Raw genomic sequence first — 16,060 nt, forward strand, 5'->3', positions numbered from 1 at the left:
ATATAAATTAGAATCTCTGCTAAAGGATAAGTGATCTGAAAGAATTTTTTTTCTCTTCAATTGCTTGTATCTTTTTTTATAGAAATCTTGGTTGTAATTTAATCACAAAAGTGAACTTTGGAACATTTGAGACCTGGCATGGGATGCAGCTATTACACAAGTTGTAAGTGAAATAGAAGATGAACACATGTAAAAAGCTATGTGTAAAAACATCATACAATGGTTGGTTGGCTGGGTATACGCTCAGTTTAAACTCTGAAAAGTATGGTTTTAAGAGCCATACTTTTTTTTTTCTATTTAAATGAGGAAACTAAGGTACAGAGAGTCCAAGAGCCCTGTCTGATACATGCCATGCTCTGCTTTCCCAGAACCTTTGGCATGGACTTGTTTGTTTTAAAGAATTGAGGGGGGTGGGAGAAGAATTAAGAGGAAAATTTATTTCAGCATTGGGAACAAAAATTTGTGTCAATTAACAAATTTATTTCTTTTATTGACATGTAATCAAAATGTTATTTATTTTTTAAACAACCATCTATTAAATACCTAGTAAGTGTCAGGCACTAACAGTCCAAGAAACTGACAAGCAAATAGGTGATTACATACATTATAACAAAGTCTGTGAGGCACGAATACACATGGGAGTATGTGATAGGAGCATGGCTTTCACCACTTCCTCTTAGATCTATCCCATTTTGTGGCTCCAAAACCAAGGAATTAGTTCTATTTTTGTCTTTAACTGGGTGGTTTAAACTAGATTTTTAAAAATTTCTGGAGATGAAAGAAAAGCATCTTGAATTATGAGGACATTAGACATGGTACTGCCTGTAGAACAGGAGGTTCCTATCAGCATAGTCACTAATAGGGTTTTTCATTCTGAAAAGTTCTTCAGTATCCACTTTGCTATCCGCTTCTTCTTTTTTTACTTTTTTTTCTCCACTTTATCATTTAGAGACTTGGGTAGTTCCCCAAAAAGAATCCTTTATAGCCTTGGCCTGTGTTATACAGTGTTGGAGCATTAGCCCATACAACAAGGGGTTGCGGTTTCGATACCTGGTCAAGGTTCTATCCCTGGCCCTGGTTGGGTCATGTGGTGGAGGCAACCAATGGATGTGTCTCTCTCACATCGATGTTCTTTCTCTCTCTCGATCTCTGTCACTCTCTCTAAAAAAAGCAGTGGAAAAAATATCCTCAGGTGAGATTAACAACAACAAAAGAGAATGCTTTACAGATTCTAAGGGTGATCTCTGGGAATAGACAGAAAATGATTTTTTTCAACCTTCACGTTTTGAACCAACAAAATGCATATAAACTTTCATGGCAGTTATTAAAAATGCAGACAATTTTAATTCTATTGAATTTTTCAGAATTCTCCACCATAATCCCCTGATGACTATTCAAGATCCATATCTTTTTAATTTGCCAGCATTAAAATATTTGTAAGTATTGTAACAATTTCATGGCTCATGAGATGATTTCTGTTCTTACTTTTGTCAAGGATGAACTATTTTGCATTTTGACAAAAAACTCTTAATTTAACTTTTCAGTGGGTTATTGAAAATGATTTATTGGCACAGAAAAGTGATAAAGAAAGACTGTACAAGGGCAGGCAGCCAGCAGAGGAAGGGAGCAGTGTTGAAGAACACACACAGACATGAAACATGTGGATGCATGTAAAAATACCATGGATCTCAGAAGGAAAAAAGGAATAAGTTGTACATTATGTGCTTTTTAAAAGAGTGGTCAAATAGTGGCTGCAACAGAGAATGAGAAGTAGGATGATGGTAACAAAAAACAAAATAACAGATTGTACATCACCAAAGTGACTAATTTGATGATGCAAATAAATTTAAATTTCTTCAAGAAGAGCTCTCTAAAATGATTATCTATGGAAAGGAAAGAAAAGCACCTTGAATTATGGAGCTGGCTTGACAGAGAAGCCAGAATTTAAGTAAACAGATGTTGTTAAGTGTCTTCTTAAGAATAGGATTTTTGTCTTTGTGTTCATATCATGCATGTTTGGTCTTTCTCCTTCAGAGACTTGGGAACAACACAAGTGACACTTACAACACTTGATAACATTCTCATGACGACTCCTGAATTAGAAAAACTGTAAGTTGATTTTTCTTATATTTGTTTTCACTTAGTTCTTTTAGGTTTGCTTTATTATTTTCATAAGTCAGGTTTATTGAGGTATGATTTTTATTTAATATAATTCAATCTTTTAAAGTGTTCAGTTAGTGGGTCTTGATAAATGTGTAGTTTGATAAATGTACCACCATCACTTAAGAGATCCAGAACACTTTTTTCATCCCCAAAAGGCTCCTCATGTTTCTTTGCAGTCACTTCCTCCTCCCACCTCCAGTCCCTGACAAGCACAAGTCTGATTTTTGTTGTTATACTCCTGCCTTTTACAGAATGTCTTATAAATGAAATCATGTAGAGCAAGTATGTGAAAATCAAAGGCTAACACGGGCAAATAAATGAGGCATGTGGCTGTGGGCTGCGAGTTTGACATGCTTGATGTAGGGTGTAGCTTTCTGTGTTTGGCTTCTTTCATGTAGCATAATCCTTTTGAGATCCATCTGTGTTGTTGCATCTATCAGTAGTACATTTCTTTTTTATTGCTGCATAGTATTCCCATTGTGTGTATATACCAGTTTGTTTATGCAGTAATCAGGTAATGGATATTTGAGTTGTTTCTAGTTTTTTGGCTATTATGAATAAAAATGCTAAAAATACTCACATGCAGGTCTATGTGTAAACATACATTTTCATTGCTTTGGGTAAAATACCTAAGGGTGGGGTTGCTGCATCATATGCAAAGTGCATATCTAACTAGGAAAGAAACTGATAAACTGTGTTCTAAAGTGGTTGGACCATCTTGCCTTCCCACCAGCAGTAGATGAGAGTTGCAATTGCTCCACATTTTCCCCTGATCTTTATATTTCTGTTTGTTGTTTTTTTCAAATTAGCCTTTCTAGTAGGAATGTATTTGTATTGCAGTGTGGTTTTAACTTGCATTTCTCTACTAGCTGATGGTGTGGAATGTCTGTGTGAAAACATATTTTTCAATGGAATGTCTTTTCAAATACATTTTAATTGGATATTTATCTTATTATTGAGTTTTAAGAGTGTGTGTGTGTGTGTGTGTGTGTGTGTGTGTGTGTGTGTTTTTAATACTCACCAGGAGATATTTTTCCCATTTTTATTGAGGGTGGAAGGGAGGAAGAGAGTGGGGTGGAAGGAAAAGAGAGAGAGAGAGAGAGAGAGAGAGAGAGAGAGAGAGAGAGAAAAGTCAATGTGAGAGAGACACATCAATTGATTGATTGGTTGCCTTCTGTACACCAGAAAGCTATCATGAAAATCAAACTGTTTATAACCTCAAAAAGCTTCATCATGTCCCTTTTATAATTCTTCCTTCCCAGTCCTCCTTGCCCTCCCCAATTTCTGTGTCACAATTGATCTGCTTTGTGTTGCTATAGGTTAGTTTGCATTTTCTAGAATTTTATATAAATGGAATTATATACTATCTAATCTTTTCTAACTGCCTTCCTTTACTCAGATGATTATTTTAAGGCTAGAGGCCTAGTGCATGAAATACGTGCACTGGAGGGGGGAGTCTCTCAGTCCAGCTCTCGGGAATGCCCAACTGACAGCTTAGGCCTGCTCCCTGTAGGGTGCCAGCCTAAGCTGGCAATCGGACATCCTTGGCACAGCTTTGGAAGCAGGAGAGGCTGCCACCACCACTGCTGCGCTCGCCAGTTGTGAGCCCAGCTTCTAGCTGAGCGGCTCTCTCCCTGTGGGAGCACACTGACCACCAGGGTACAGCTCCTGTGTTGAGTGTATACCCCTTGGTGGTCAGTATGCATTATAGCGACCGGTTGGTCCGCTGTTCGGTCGATTTGCATATTAGCCTTTTATTATATAAAACTAGAGGCCTGGTGCACAAAATTTGTGCACAGGGGCAAGGGGTGTGTCCTTCAGCCCAGCCTGCACCCTCTCCAATCTGGGATCCCTCAAGGGATGTCAGACTGCCCGTTTAGGCCCGACCCACCAGGATTGGGCCTAAACAGGCAGTCTGACATCCCTCTCACAATCCAGGACTGCTGGCTCCCAACTGCTCGCCTGCTTGCCTGCCTGATTGCCCCTAACATTTTCTGCTTACCAGCCTGATCACCCCCTAACCACTCCCCTGCTAGCCTGATTGATACCTAACTGCTCCCCTGCTGGACCGATTGCCACTAACTGCCCTCCCCTGCTGGCTCAGTCACCCCTAACTGCCCTCCCCTGCCAGCCTGGTTGCCCCTAACTATTCTCCCCTGCCAGCTTGGTTGCCCCCAACTGTTCTCCCCTGCTGGCTTGGTCACCCTTAACTGCCCTCCCTTGCCAGCCTGGTTGCCCCTAACTTTCCTCCATTGCCAGCCTGGTTGCCGCTAAATGCCCTCCCCTGCTGGCCTGGTTGCCCACAACTTCCCTCCCCTGCTGGCCCTCTTGTAGCAACCATCTTGTGTCCACATAGGGGCAGCCATCTTTGAACACATGGGGGCAGCCATCTTGTGTGTTGGAGTGATGGTCAATTTGCATGTTACCTATTTATTATATAGGATTAGTACATGTTGTTTTGCATATCAATAATTCATTTATTTTTATTGCTGAATAATATTCTATTATATATAGATATATTAGTGTTTTTCAACATTGATGGCTATTTGAGTTGTTCCAATTTTTGACTATGACAAATAAAGCTATTATGAATATTTTTGTACAAGTCTGTTTATGGAAATATACTTCTATTTCTCTCGATAAATACCTAAAGGTGGAATGGCTGTGTCATACAGTAGATGTATGTTTAAGTTTTTAAAAAACTATATCCAAGTGTTGTATCATAAATCATTGAATGAGATACAAGACGCCTTAATGAGCCAATTAATTAGTAGTCATTTATTGCGAGCTGCCCAAAGCGAGGTGTCTTTTTCCAAGTTTTGAGCAACTCATACAGGAAATTTTTCCGTATTTATACTCTTGGAGCATCTTTGTTTGCAGATATTCTAAAGGGCTCTGTGAGAGTTATTGTTACCAACAGTTGTAACCTTGAATACATAATGAATTTGTACTTGGTATAATTATTATCAGTATTAGTCTATTACATTGGATGGCTTGCTTGCAAGGTCAGACTATTAAGTTTACCTTTTTCTATTATTTGAACTAAAAACAAAGTCATTTTACAGAATAACAGACCATCTTAAAGTGACAGCGTTTATGACAGAGTTTACAGGACTAGGGACTATCAAACAGTAGCACAGAATTCAAACAGCAGTTGTTGTTTTTTATAAAAGATGGAGGTTACTATGCTGCACAAGTAACTCCTTTGTGACTAACATAATTCTGTATGTTTCCATTTATAGTATCTTACCTAACCATTTGGCCTGCTGCCTCTGCCAATTTAAAAATAATATTGAGGCTGTCGCCAAGACAGTAAAACTGCATTGTGATACGGAATGTCTGGCCAACACACCTTGTGGTGAGTCTGAATTGCCCGATGATAAACTTTTTAATTTTTATTTTATGTTTTCAATTTTTATTTAAAATCAATGACGGTACATTTTTGAGCAAATAAAGTAACTGTGTTATTTTTATTCATTTACTCAGAGTTCAACTCTAACATTTTAAGCACTACTCCTTGCTAAAAGTCAGATGAAGGGGAAGGATATTAACATTAATGGCCACATAGTGTGTGCTGTGCTCTCTGTGCTGGGTGCGTTACTTCCAAATGAGAACTTGTTCATTAGTGTGTCACAGTTGGTAAACTATTTGTATGCATTAGGTTTATTGCCCTTTGCAGTATAGACACATATAGATACATTTTTATTTTGTCTTTGCAAGCTTATAAAAAGAGCACAAATGATGCTGTTTTATGTAAGTTTTATTTAGAACCTGGGAGTTTTTGGATCCATCACCAGAAGCTGCTACCCAGCCCTTCTAAGGCACGGGAAGGCTCTTTATTCTTAGACTGTCCAACTCTGAACTGGCTCTGAAGCACAAGGTTTTCTATCCACTGAACACTCATGTGCTTTTATTGGCAGCTACTTGATAACTTCCAAAATGTGCTTTCATGCCCAGATAGCTTAAATAGGGATTTCCATCAGTGATCTGTGCTACTTATATAAAGTCAGTGTTGCTTATTTTCCAAAACAATGTTTTGACCAACTATATTGCTCCTTTCTGCCCCAACAGTGGGCAGAAGAGGCATTTTAATCTCCTTTTCCAGGTGAGTAAAAACAAGAAAGAAAGGGCTAAGAGCGGTCACCTAGTGCCCAGGCCTCCAGCTCCTAGTTTTGGGCTCTCGGCCAGTCCATGCTCCTTCCCAGGACGTTCCCTCCTTCTCTGACCCTTATCACCACCAGCAATACTTTTAATTCTTCTGAAAATTCTTGTGTACCACCTGACAATGGCACACTTGAGCTTCACACAAACAGAAGCTTTGGATGGTTCCCCAAGTAAAGCTGAAAATATAAGAAATGACACGAAAGGATAGCAAAGTAGGCATCTGACAAAAGTTATTTTTTCCCTTGTGTATTTTAGAACCCCAAGTATTATTCCATAGTTTATTGAACATTCCACAGTGGTACACAACCTGGCAAGTCTCTTAACGTACATCCCAGATGCCTGCCTAAATCTTAAGCACAGAGCGAGGGTAGACATGTTGTTTTTCTGTATAGAGCCTTCCGTTATGGGGCTGGCTTATGTGGAAGCAGGGCCCAAGTAAGGAGCCAGTGGGTTAGTGGAGAAGAGTGTGCCCAGATGAGGACCTGTTAGCAGTGGGTGTTCATCATGGTCATCTGTGATGGCAGCAAGAACACAAGCACCCTGAAGAGTGGAGAGAGGAAGCCTCAGGCTCCCTCTGCATCTGAGGCAGCACAGGATGGGGTGTGTGAATGTGAGGAGTCACAGTAGATCTGCAGAGAGTCTAACTGAGTGGGTCTTCGAGCCTTGGCTTTTCTCCAGTAACTGGCAATTGGCCTTGGGGACCAATGGAATAATCCTAAATATAGTCACCATATGTCTGCTATGGAATGTTCTAAGTAAATAATCACTTTTAAAAAAGATACATTTTCTCCTTTTGTTGTATCAACAATCATAGATTTAAGTTGGGGTTTATTTTTCTCCTCTCTTAATGGCACTCAAATATTTGCTGATTCCCTATATATTTGACGGGGATGTATGGCTATAGACTGACAAATAGCTGTCCTATGAGTCTTTCAATATTAAATGTGATTTCTTCTTTTTTGTCAGATGAAGAACTCCTAATACAAGGAACGCTCATGAAAATATTAGAAGGCCGGCAGAACACCAGCAATGAGCTGACAATTGAGCCAGAGAGGGCACCCTCAAACAAAAATAGTGACACTTCCTCATCCCTTATGAGTGAGCAGCCAGACTTTAATGAGAAAAGTGATGTTATTAGTGCACTAAATTACCTGTTGCCTTATTTCTTGGAGGGAAATCTAGAAGATATTGAATCAACTTTATTACCATTCATTAAACTCCCTCTTTCAAATGTACATGATGCAGATATGCCCCCTGAATCATTTGAAAAACAACAGAGGGAATCCTTCTCTTAAACCGGAACTTAACCATTCAAGTTTCAAAAATTAACCAAGGAAACTCTGTTTTCTGGAATAGGCCTTCTGATGAGACTGCTCACTGAGGAGCAGGAAGTAAAGATGCCCAACGCAGAGTGGGATGCGGAACAATGGAAAAATGAGAGGATGCAAGCCCCTGGGGAGCTGGCAGAGAAGGAGTCACACGAGGTGAGGACAGGTCCTGAAACACTGGACCTGGGCTTTTAGTCAGTTTAGGACATGCCATGCAAGTACCCAGGTATGTAGACCAGGGGCACCTCTTCTGAATCTTATCTTGATCATGTGACTTTGGCTTAGACAGTGATCTTCCACTTTGTTCATTTAGAGATTTGTGCCACTGTTCCTAGGACAGATGAGAAGAGGATCTAACTTCCAAGATAAACAAATTATACAAGAAAATGTTAACGTTCAGATTACATAACACATTAGATTTGGTGTGTTCTTTAACAGCCTATAAGATTTGGTATGTTCCTTAAGCACCACGTGAAAGAGTGGGTTTTTAGAATACTTGTTAAGAATAGTTAGCAATTCATTAGAATAGGCTAGAGACTAGTTAGTTTTTATGCTTTCCATATCTATGTGGAGTTTTTAAAAATCTTCTTCTCCTTCTCCTTCTCTTCCTCCCCCCCTCCTCTCCTCCTCCTCCTCCTCCTTCTAGCTCAGAAAAGAAGTGCCAGGATATAAGAACAAAGTCATCATGGCAGCACCTGTGATTGCAGTAACAACATTTTTTATTGTAATTTTCTGCCTCATTGCGGTAAGACAACAATTAATTCAGATTTCCAATATATATTCTATCTTTAGAGAAGGTTCAGAACCCACAACCTGAAAATCAAAGCCACTGTCCCACCTCCTCCTACCTGATACTCTTCTGAGATATGCTTTATTCTTTTTTTTTTTTTATTACAAATTATATTCCAGAGATGTTTAAAGAAAGCCCTCTCCCGGAAATCTCTGTGGAAATGAAATCAAGATAACAAGCCACTAGACAATTTTTTAAATATATATTTTTTTATTGATTTCAGAGAAGAAGGGAGAGGGAGAGAGAGAGAGAGAAACATCAATGTTTGACTGCGTCCTGCAAGCCCCTTCTGGGGAGCAAGCTCCTAACCAAGGCATGTGCCCTTGACTGGAATTGAACCTGAGACTCTTCAGTCCACAGGCCGATGGTCTATCCACTGAGCAAAACCAGCTAGGGCAAGCCACTAGACTCTTTAGAAACTTATGTTTGATAGGCCAGAATTGACATGATAGCAAAATTTCTTCAACTCAAAATGAACAATGTAGACTTGATGTACTCGCCAATTACTCTCTTCTGATTTCTTTCTTTGTTGGCTAAAATGAGGAGAGATGTAGAATCACCACCCTCATCGAGCTATGTCACCCTAGCAGACAGGACATGGCAAAACGATAAGTGTGATCTTGTCAATTCTGGTTTACTTAGCAGCTTTCTTCTCCAGTGTGTAAGGCATGGTGTAAGTAGGTTCAGTTAAAACACTGCAGCCTAAATCCTGCATCATCTTCTCTAAAGCATGTCCTGTTAGAGTCACCTGATCCTAGAGCTTGTCTGTGTCCCTTTTGTTCAATTACATATGGTGTACTTTCCCTACAGGCAGATTGCTGACATTAAAAGAGTGATTTAATAAGCTGACGATCTGGACTCTACCCCAATAATCCAACCTAATATATTTTATTTACGTTTCAACAGTCATGGCAGTCCTCTATTCCAGCCAAAGCCACCCCTCACCATAACCTAGCCACACCAGGCCCATTCCCACTTTTTTTATGCCTTTGCCCATCTAAAATTCCCTTATTTTGCTCTTCCTGGGGAAGTCCTGTGAATATCTCAAAAGCCAGCTCAAGTTCATCTTTCTTCATGAAGCTTTCCCGGAGTCTTCTAGCCATGCTGTTCCTAGTCCTTTTGTGAACTGTGTCATCATTTTTTTTTGTTTTTTGAGGCAGTAGAAAGGCATTTCCCTCCCCTGAGAACTTAAAAACATGGTAAACAATTTTTTAAAATGTGCATCCCCAAGAGATAAATACCTAGGTGAACACATCATGGAGCAGAGCAGAGATGTGTAAAGACCAAGTGACTTCAGATCTATGTGTTCCTAAGTCTTTTGAAATGTCACATTTTAATATTCTAATCTGTGGGAGAAAATGACAAAATGGGAATAGAACAGCTACCTATTTGAGGGAGGAAATAATAGCAGATCTATACTTCTCATCTTAAGCAAACATATTTACGTAAATGTAAAAAAAATAGAACCTGTATAAGTACTGGAAGAAAATAGAAGCAATATATTTATAATCTGGTGGTGGGAAATAGCTTTTTGAGCCTCATACCACAGGCAGAATCTTTGATAGATTTGACCACCTTGTCTGTGACACCATTAGCAAACTTAGCACTGGTTGATGCCAAGCACAGGATGAAGAATTTTCCATATACATATTGAGTGATTCAATCCCCACAATCCTGTGAGGAAGATAGTACTATCTTCTTCCATAGATGAAGGAGATCGACTTAAGTTCCCAGTGGCAAAGTCAAAAGCAGGCCCCTGTTTTGCCTGACTGCGAAGTCTATGCTTCTTACTCCACTAATCTATCTCCTTGAAGACAAAAACACTTGGGCCATGGCCACTGTTGCTCAGTAGTTAGAGCATCAGTCTGAGCACCAAAAGGTCACAGGTTTGATTTCAGGTCAAGGGCAGCTTGGGTTGCAGGGCAGCTTCCGTGCAGGAGGCAACCAGTTGATATGTCTCTCTCCCATTCCTATTTTTCTCTCTCTCTTTCTTCCCTCCTGCTCCCTTCCTTCCACTCTTTCTGAAAAAAAAAAAAAAAAAAAAAAAAGGAAAAAATATGCTTAGGTGAGGATTAACAACAACAAAAAAGAACACTGGGGAATATTTGAAATATTGAAATTCAATGAAAGCTAAGGATTAAGTTATCTATCTATATAAAAGGCTAAGTGACCATCCCATCCAAAACAACTGAACGGACGACCTATTTAATAGGCTGTGTAGGGCGACCAGGCTGGCAGAGGGGTTAGTGAGGGGCGACCAAATGACCGAACAGCAGGCTGTGTTCGTCTACCAGGCTCGCAGAGCAGACAGTTGGGGGCGACCAGGCCAGCAGAGGGGGGCAGTGCCGGGCGACCAGGTTGCCGGGTGGGGGGGGCAGTTGGGGGTGACCAGGCCAGCATGGTGGGCAGTTAGGTGGGATCCAGCAGGCAGGAAGTCACGTGAGCAGTTAGGAGCCAATGGTCCAGGATTGTGAGAGGGATATCTACCTGGGCCTAAACCGGCAGTCAGACATCCCCCTAAGGGTCCTGGATTGGAGAGGGTGCAGGCTGGGCTGAGGGAACCCCTCCCCTGTGCACAAATTTTGTGCCCCGGTTCTCTAGTTTAATATAAAAAGAGTTCCATAAATCAAAAGGAAGAAGACAATCCAGGGTGGAAGAGGGCAAGGGCTGTGAAGAGTAGGATATATGTAGACAGTCTGTCACCATATCTGTTGGTCTTCTCATGGCTTATAGGCTGTGGATGTTGTTAGCTAGGCCTTTGTCACCTCACAGTATGAAGGTAGTCTGATATTTTCTTCTAGTCCTTTTTATAACATTTTTTTTCAAATTGAAAAAAAAAAAATCAGTGGATTTGCTTTTCCTGTGGTTGACTGTTTTTCTCCTATATGAAGATCCAATTGTCTTAAAATGTTTTATTGAATATCTCATTCTTTCTTAACTGATCTGAAACCTATCTTTGTGTGGACTCTATTCTGTTGACCCAGTTATCTTTTTTGTACCAGTAGGAGTATATATATATATACCAGTAGGAGTATATATATAAAATTTAAATTGATTTCAGAGAGGAGGGGAGCAGGAAAGAAAGAGAAACATCAATGATGAGGGAATCATTGATCAGCTGCCTCTTGCACGCCCCCTACTAGGGATCTAGCCTGCCACTCAGGTATGTGCCCTTGACTAGAATGTAACCCAGGACCCTTCAGTCTGCAGGCCAATGCTCTATCCACTGAGCAAACTGGCTAGGGCCAGTGTCACTATATAATTCCAGTTCCTTTTTAAACTCCTTTTTGGAAGTTAAACTCCTCCTTTTGTATCTTTTTCATACATTTCATTGCATATTTTCTCTACCAAATGTCAGTTGGTCAGTTTTTGTTTATAAATTACCTCGGAATTTGAATAGGAATACATTGCATTTGTAGATTAATTTAAGGAGAATTGGCATCTTTACTACCTTCTAGGACCTAGAATCTAGGAACATAGTACCTCACTTTGTGTATTCTTTCTAAAGTCCTTCAGAAGAGTTTTAATGGATCTTACACATTTATTATCAAGTTTATTCCTTTATAAATTTTATTGATATTGTAAATAGGCTCTTTCTTTCATTTTTTAATTACTTTTTTGTGGTATGTAGGAAAGCTATTGAGATTTTGCATGTCTTGAGTTAGCCATCGTACTGAATTGTCATATTACTGCCAATAAAATTTTAATCTATGCTCTTGGGCTTTTTATGTTTTGCATCATCTCATGTGCAAATATGTTTTCTCTCTTTCTTTCCAGTACTTCATTTTTCATATTAAATTGATTAGGACCTCCTCGACAATGATGAATAGTAACAGTGATAAAGGGCAACCTACTCTTGTTCTTGACTTAAAACAAAGCTGTTGTGTAGGTTTCTGGTAGAGACTTTTACTTTCTTTCTACCTCTAAGAGTTTTTATAGGGAATTATCTGCTGAAAGTTATCTGAAACAGCCAATAAAATGCATCGCCAGCTGCATGCAAGGTCCTAAGTTAGAACTATGGAAAGTCAAAGGACTAGGCAGAGTTTCTGTCCTCAAAAAGTTACCATCTCACTTAAAAGAGAAGGAATAAAGCTTTAGAGAGAGTGGTCATTGTGATGAATAATCATGATGTTGTTTTCTTGCAAAATAGATCTGTCAGAAGAAGGTACATAAAAGCGGAAGCTCCAGGTAAATATGAGTCTGGTGATTTTTAAAGTAGAATTTTAGAAGTAGAGGAACTTCCTCTTCCTGTAAGCCGCCGGAGGTGACCCCTGAAAATGATTCATTCTTCACTTGAGTCAGAAAACCCCACAAAATCATGAAAGTCAAGAGACTTGAAACTTTGGGTTCACTTTGAGGACTTTCGTGAAACTACACAGCTCATCAGAGTACGCATCTCCGAAAAAGCACCAAGCATCTGAAGGATGTCACTTGATAGAAGCCATGTGTGCCATTCTGTCGTTACAATGGTGGGGTTGGTAGGTGTGCTCAGGTCAAAGGGAGGGGCTGGGTGCAGGGTTGGGTGCAGGTTGGTGACCCCAAGAGTGCTGAATTTTTGCTGCTGCTAACATAAAAAACGATTGTAAAGAATTTTGTGAGTTTACTTTAGCCAAACTGTCAACATATGCTGAGAAGCAGAACCTCAGCGAATTGATGTAATGCTCCAAAGAAAGGCAGGTTACATCTGTATTTACACATTGCAATCAAAGGAAAGGGATGTAGGTGGATTACATGAAATCCATTGGTGATAGATTAAGGAGGTGGGATAAAGCAAGGGGGAAACCTCTGGGATAGGATAAAAAGTGAAATGATGGACATATGCTTCTTTTACTTGGATGGATACAGGATAGTTTAATATAATTAACAGTTGAGGATTAACTTGATAACATAACAATGGGGAGATGTTCTGGTGCCCTTTGTTGTGCCCTGTGGGGCCTGGGGCGGGGGGGGGGGGGGGTGGCAAAAATTGGAAGTTACAAGTTACCCAGACTTTTTAGAGGCAAAAAGACAAATAGGCTCAGTAAAGATCTAAGTTGATCTTTGCCAGGGAAGATACTAGCCTAGGACATGACTACCTACTATAACCTATTTGTAGTTAAAGATTTAATTTTCAGAGCATCTTTTGTGGTTACTTTAGGTCCTGAGTCTGCAAGACTGTCATGCAGGCCTCCCCTGAGCTTGTCTGGTTAGCATGTGGCCCCTTTTGTCCACACTGCACATGCTTAAAAATGCAGTAAGCAACACTGAAAATCCTGCCTATACCCCATGCCAAGCCACATACATAGGTCTCCCAGAGACATTGCAGGGCCATTTAAAACAGTCACAGAGAACTGGAAGCCCAGCATGCAAGGAATCATTTTCAAGATCCCAGGTCTGTGGTGATTTTACTCGGGAATATGGACCCAGGTACCCAATTAGTCAGAAAAAGGCCAGAACTATATGTGTGAGAGACATGAAGAAGGACATCAATCACTAACTGTTGTTATGTATTTTCCTCCAAGTGGCTTTTTCTCACAATTTCGTAACAAGAAATCTTCATCTGACCAGGACATTGAGGTAAATTTGAGGAGGACAAACCACTGTGGCGGGAAAAAGCAGGGGAAACACAGAGTTCATATTTTCCTGTTTTCCAGGAGGGTGGCTTCTGGAGAAGGCGGCCGCTTTGGCTAAAGGATATGTATGGTGGCAAGAAACACGAGAAGGGGGAGCCTGCTACTGAGGAGGAACTTTTCCTAAAAATGTAAATGATTGGGAACACTTAGAATTCTTATCTAAAATGAGGAAATTATGAATAGTTTACTTGTTCCTTTCAAGAGTCTAAGCCTTGACCTTCTTCTTCTTCTTACCCCAGGGAGCAGAGTAAATCCTCCCCTTCCTCAACGAGGATTGATGCCTCAGACTCGGCTGCTGAGACAGGAGGGGAAAGTACATCGTGAAATCTCCTGAGTGAACCCCATCCTCAGGTTTATTAATAAAGCACCAGTGGCTTGGAGCGTGAAATTTGTGCATGGGGTCAGGCAGGAGGGGAGCACCTCCGCCCGTCCTGCACCCTCTCCAATCTGGGACACCTCAGGGAATCTTGGATATCCCCCTCACAATCTGGGACCTCTGGCTCTTAACTGCCCGCCTGCCTGCCAGCCTGATTGCCCCCTAAAAGCTCCCCTGCCGGCCTGATTGATGTCTAACAGCTGCCCTGCCAGCCTGATCACTCCCACCTGCCCTCCCCTGCTGGCCCCATTGCCCCCAGCTGCCCTCCCCAACTGGCCTTATCCCACAGCTTGCCCACCCTTGCCTGGACCTGCCTCCTCCACCGGGACCCACCTCCTGCACAGAGACGCTGGGACCAGCGTCCTCCAAGCCTTGCAGAGCTGCAGGACCCCCAGGCCTCACTGTGCAGAGCGGCCGCAGGGTCCCGCCTCCACTGTGTATGCAGCCATCTAGTGGGCCATCCTGTGGTGGCCATTTTGTGGCAATGTCACGCTCAAGGGTGGAAAGTCCACCTAGGATTTTATTAGTATAGTTAGTTAATAAAGCAGGTATTTGAAATGTGTCATTTCATAGCTAACTCTACCAATGAGGTAAGGAATTCAAGTGTAAATAGCCAAGTATTTATATGCAAATAACAAGGGCCTTGGCAAGAAAAACAGGGCTGAAGCTGGAACCCCTGGGGAAGCCAATACTTCCTCAAGCAGCAGTGTGGTCCAACCAGAGTGAAGAGGTCTTCTCTCCCTTGATTCCCCAATACACTCAGTCCCTGAGAACTGGAAGACACCCCCTCTTCCAGGGGTATAGGTTATTCTGGTGCTCTGTCCCCCTGGCTCACCAGTTATTTATAACATGTTTGACCTCCTATCCATAGAGGATCATTCACTTTCACCCCTCTCAACAGGTCTTGGGGCTGTCAGAATATTTGGGTCCCTGAGCCTACTCGTGCTCCCAAGCTTTTAAGATCATGCACAAAGGTGTGCCCTGTCCTGGTGTAGCAGGTTCTTCACCCTTAAAAGCTAGTGTAGCCGAAACCGGTTTAGCTCAGTGGATAGAGTGTTGGCCTACGGACTGAAAGTTCCCAGGTTCGATTCCGGTCAAGGGCATGTACATTGGTTGTGGGCACATCCCCAGTGGGGGTGTGCAGGAGGCAGCTGATAGATGTTTCTCTCTCATTGATGTTTCTAACTCTCTATCCCTCTCCCTTCCTCTCTGTGAAAAATCAATATATTAAAAAAAAAAAAAATGAAGAGAAAATTTTTTTTAAAAAAAGCTAGTGTAAAATTCACAGTTTTTTTGGTGTTTTTTTTTGGTTTGTTTGTTTGTTTTTCTATTTTTTTTTAAATTAAAAAAAAACTCTAAGCATGGCCAGTGTGGCTCAGATGTACCAGGAGGTCCATGGTTGGGTTTACAGGTCAGGGCACATGTCAGCGTAGTAGGGGAGCATCTGAACAGTGTTTCTCTTTCCCTTCCTCTCTGAAGTCAAGAAAAATAATAATCAAGTCTTTTTAAAAGCAATAACTGAAACCCCTCTAAACCAGGGAGTTGCTGGAGATATAGGGTAAAGAAAAATGTGTGAGCAGTAACTGCCCAAGACTTCCCTCCTCGGGACTTTATTTCAGGAAACGTA

At 41.0% G+C, this 16,060-nt stretch overlaps 1 protein-coding gene across 1 annotated transcript in view; it reads left to right on the top strand.

Moving 5' to 3' along the window:
* The window catches only part of LOC103304469 (leucine-rich repeat-containing protein 37A-like), a 28,962-nt gene extending 14,517 nt beyond the window's left edge, over positions 1 to 14,445 (top strand). The window contains exons 5-15 of the mRNA XM_054709503.1: positions 83 to 163; positions 1,365 to 1,436; positions 2,035 to 2,109; positions 5,406 to 5,521; positions 7,294 to 7,425; positions 7,684 to 7,811; positions 8,302 to 8,400; positions 12,596 to 12,633; positions 13,947 to 14,001; positions 14,079 to 14,185; positions 14,297 to 14,445. Of these exons, the coding sequence (XP_054565478.1) occupies positions 83 to 163; positions 1,365 to 1,436; positions 2,035 to 2,109; positions 5,406 to 5,521; positions 7,294 to 7,425; positions 7,684 to 7,811; positions 8,302 to 8,400; positions 12,596 to 12,633; positions 13,947 to 14,001; positions 14,079 to 14,185; positions 14,297 to 14,381 (988 nt within the window). The 3' untranslated portion in view covers positions 14,382 to 14,445. The remainder of the gene's footprint in view (positions 1 to 82; positions 164 to 1,364; positions 1,437 to 2,034; positions 2,110 to 5,405; positions 5,522 to 7,293; positions 7,426 to 7,683; positions 7,812 to 8,301; positions 8,401 to 12,595; positions 12,634 to 13,946; positions 14,002 to 14,078; positions 14,186 to 14,296) is intronic.
* Positions 14,446 to 16,060: the final 1,615 nt, after the last annotated feature.

This window comes from Eptesicus fuscus, chromosome 20 (genome assembly GCF_027574615.1).
Source record: "Eptesicus fuscus isolate TK198812 chromosome 20, DD_ASM_mEF_20220401, whole genome shotgun sequence".
NCBI lineage: Eukaryota > Metazoa > Chordata > Mammalia > Chiroptera > Vespertilionidae > Eptesicus > Eptesicus fuscus.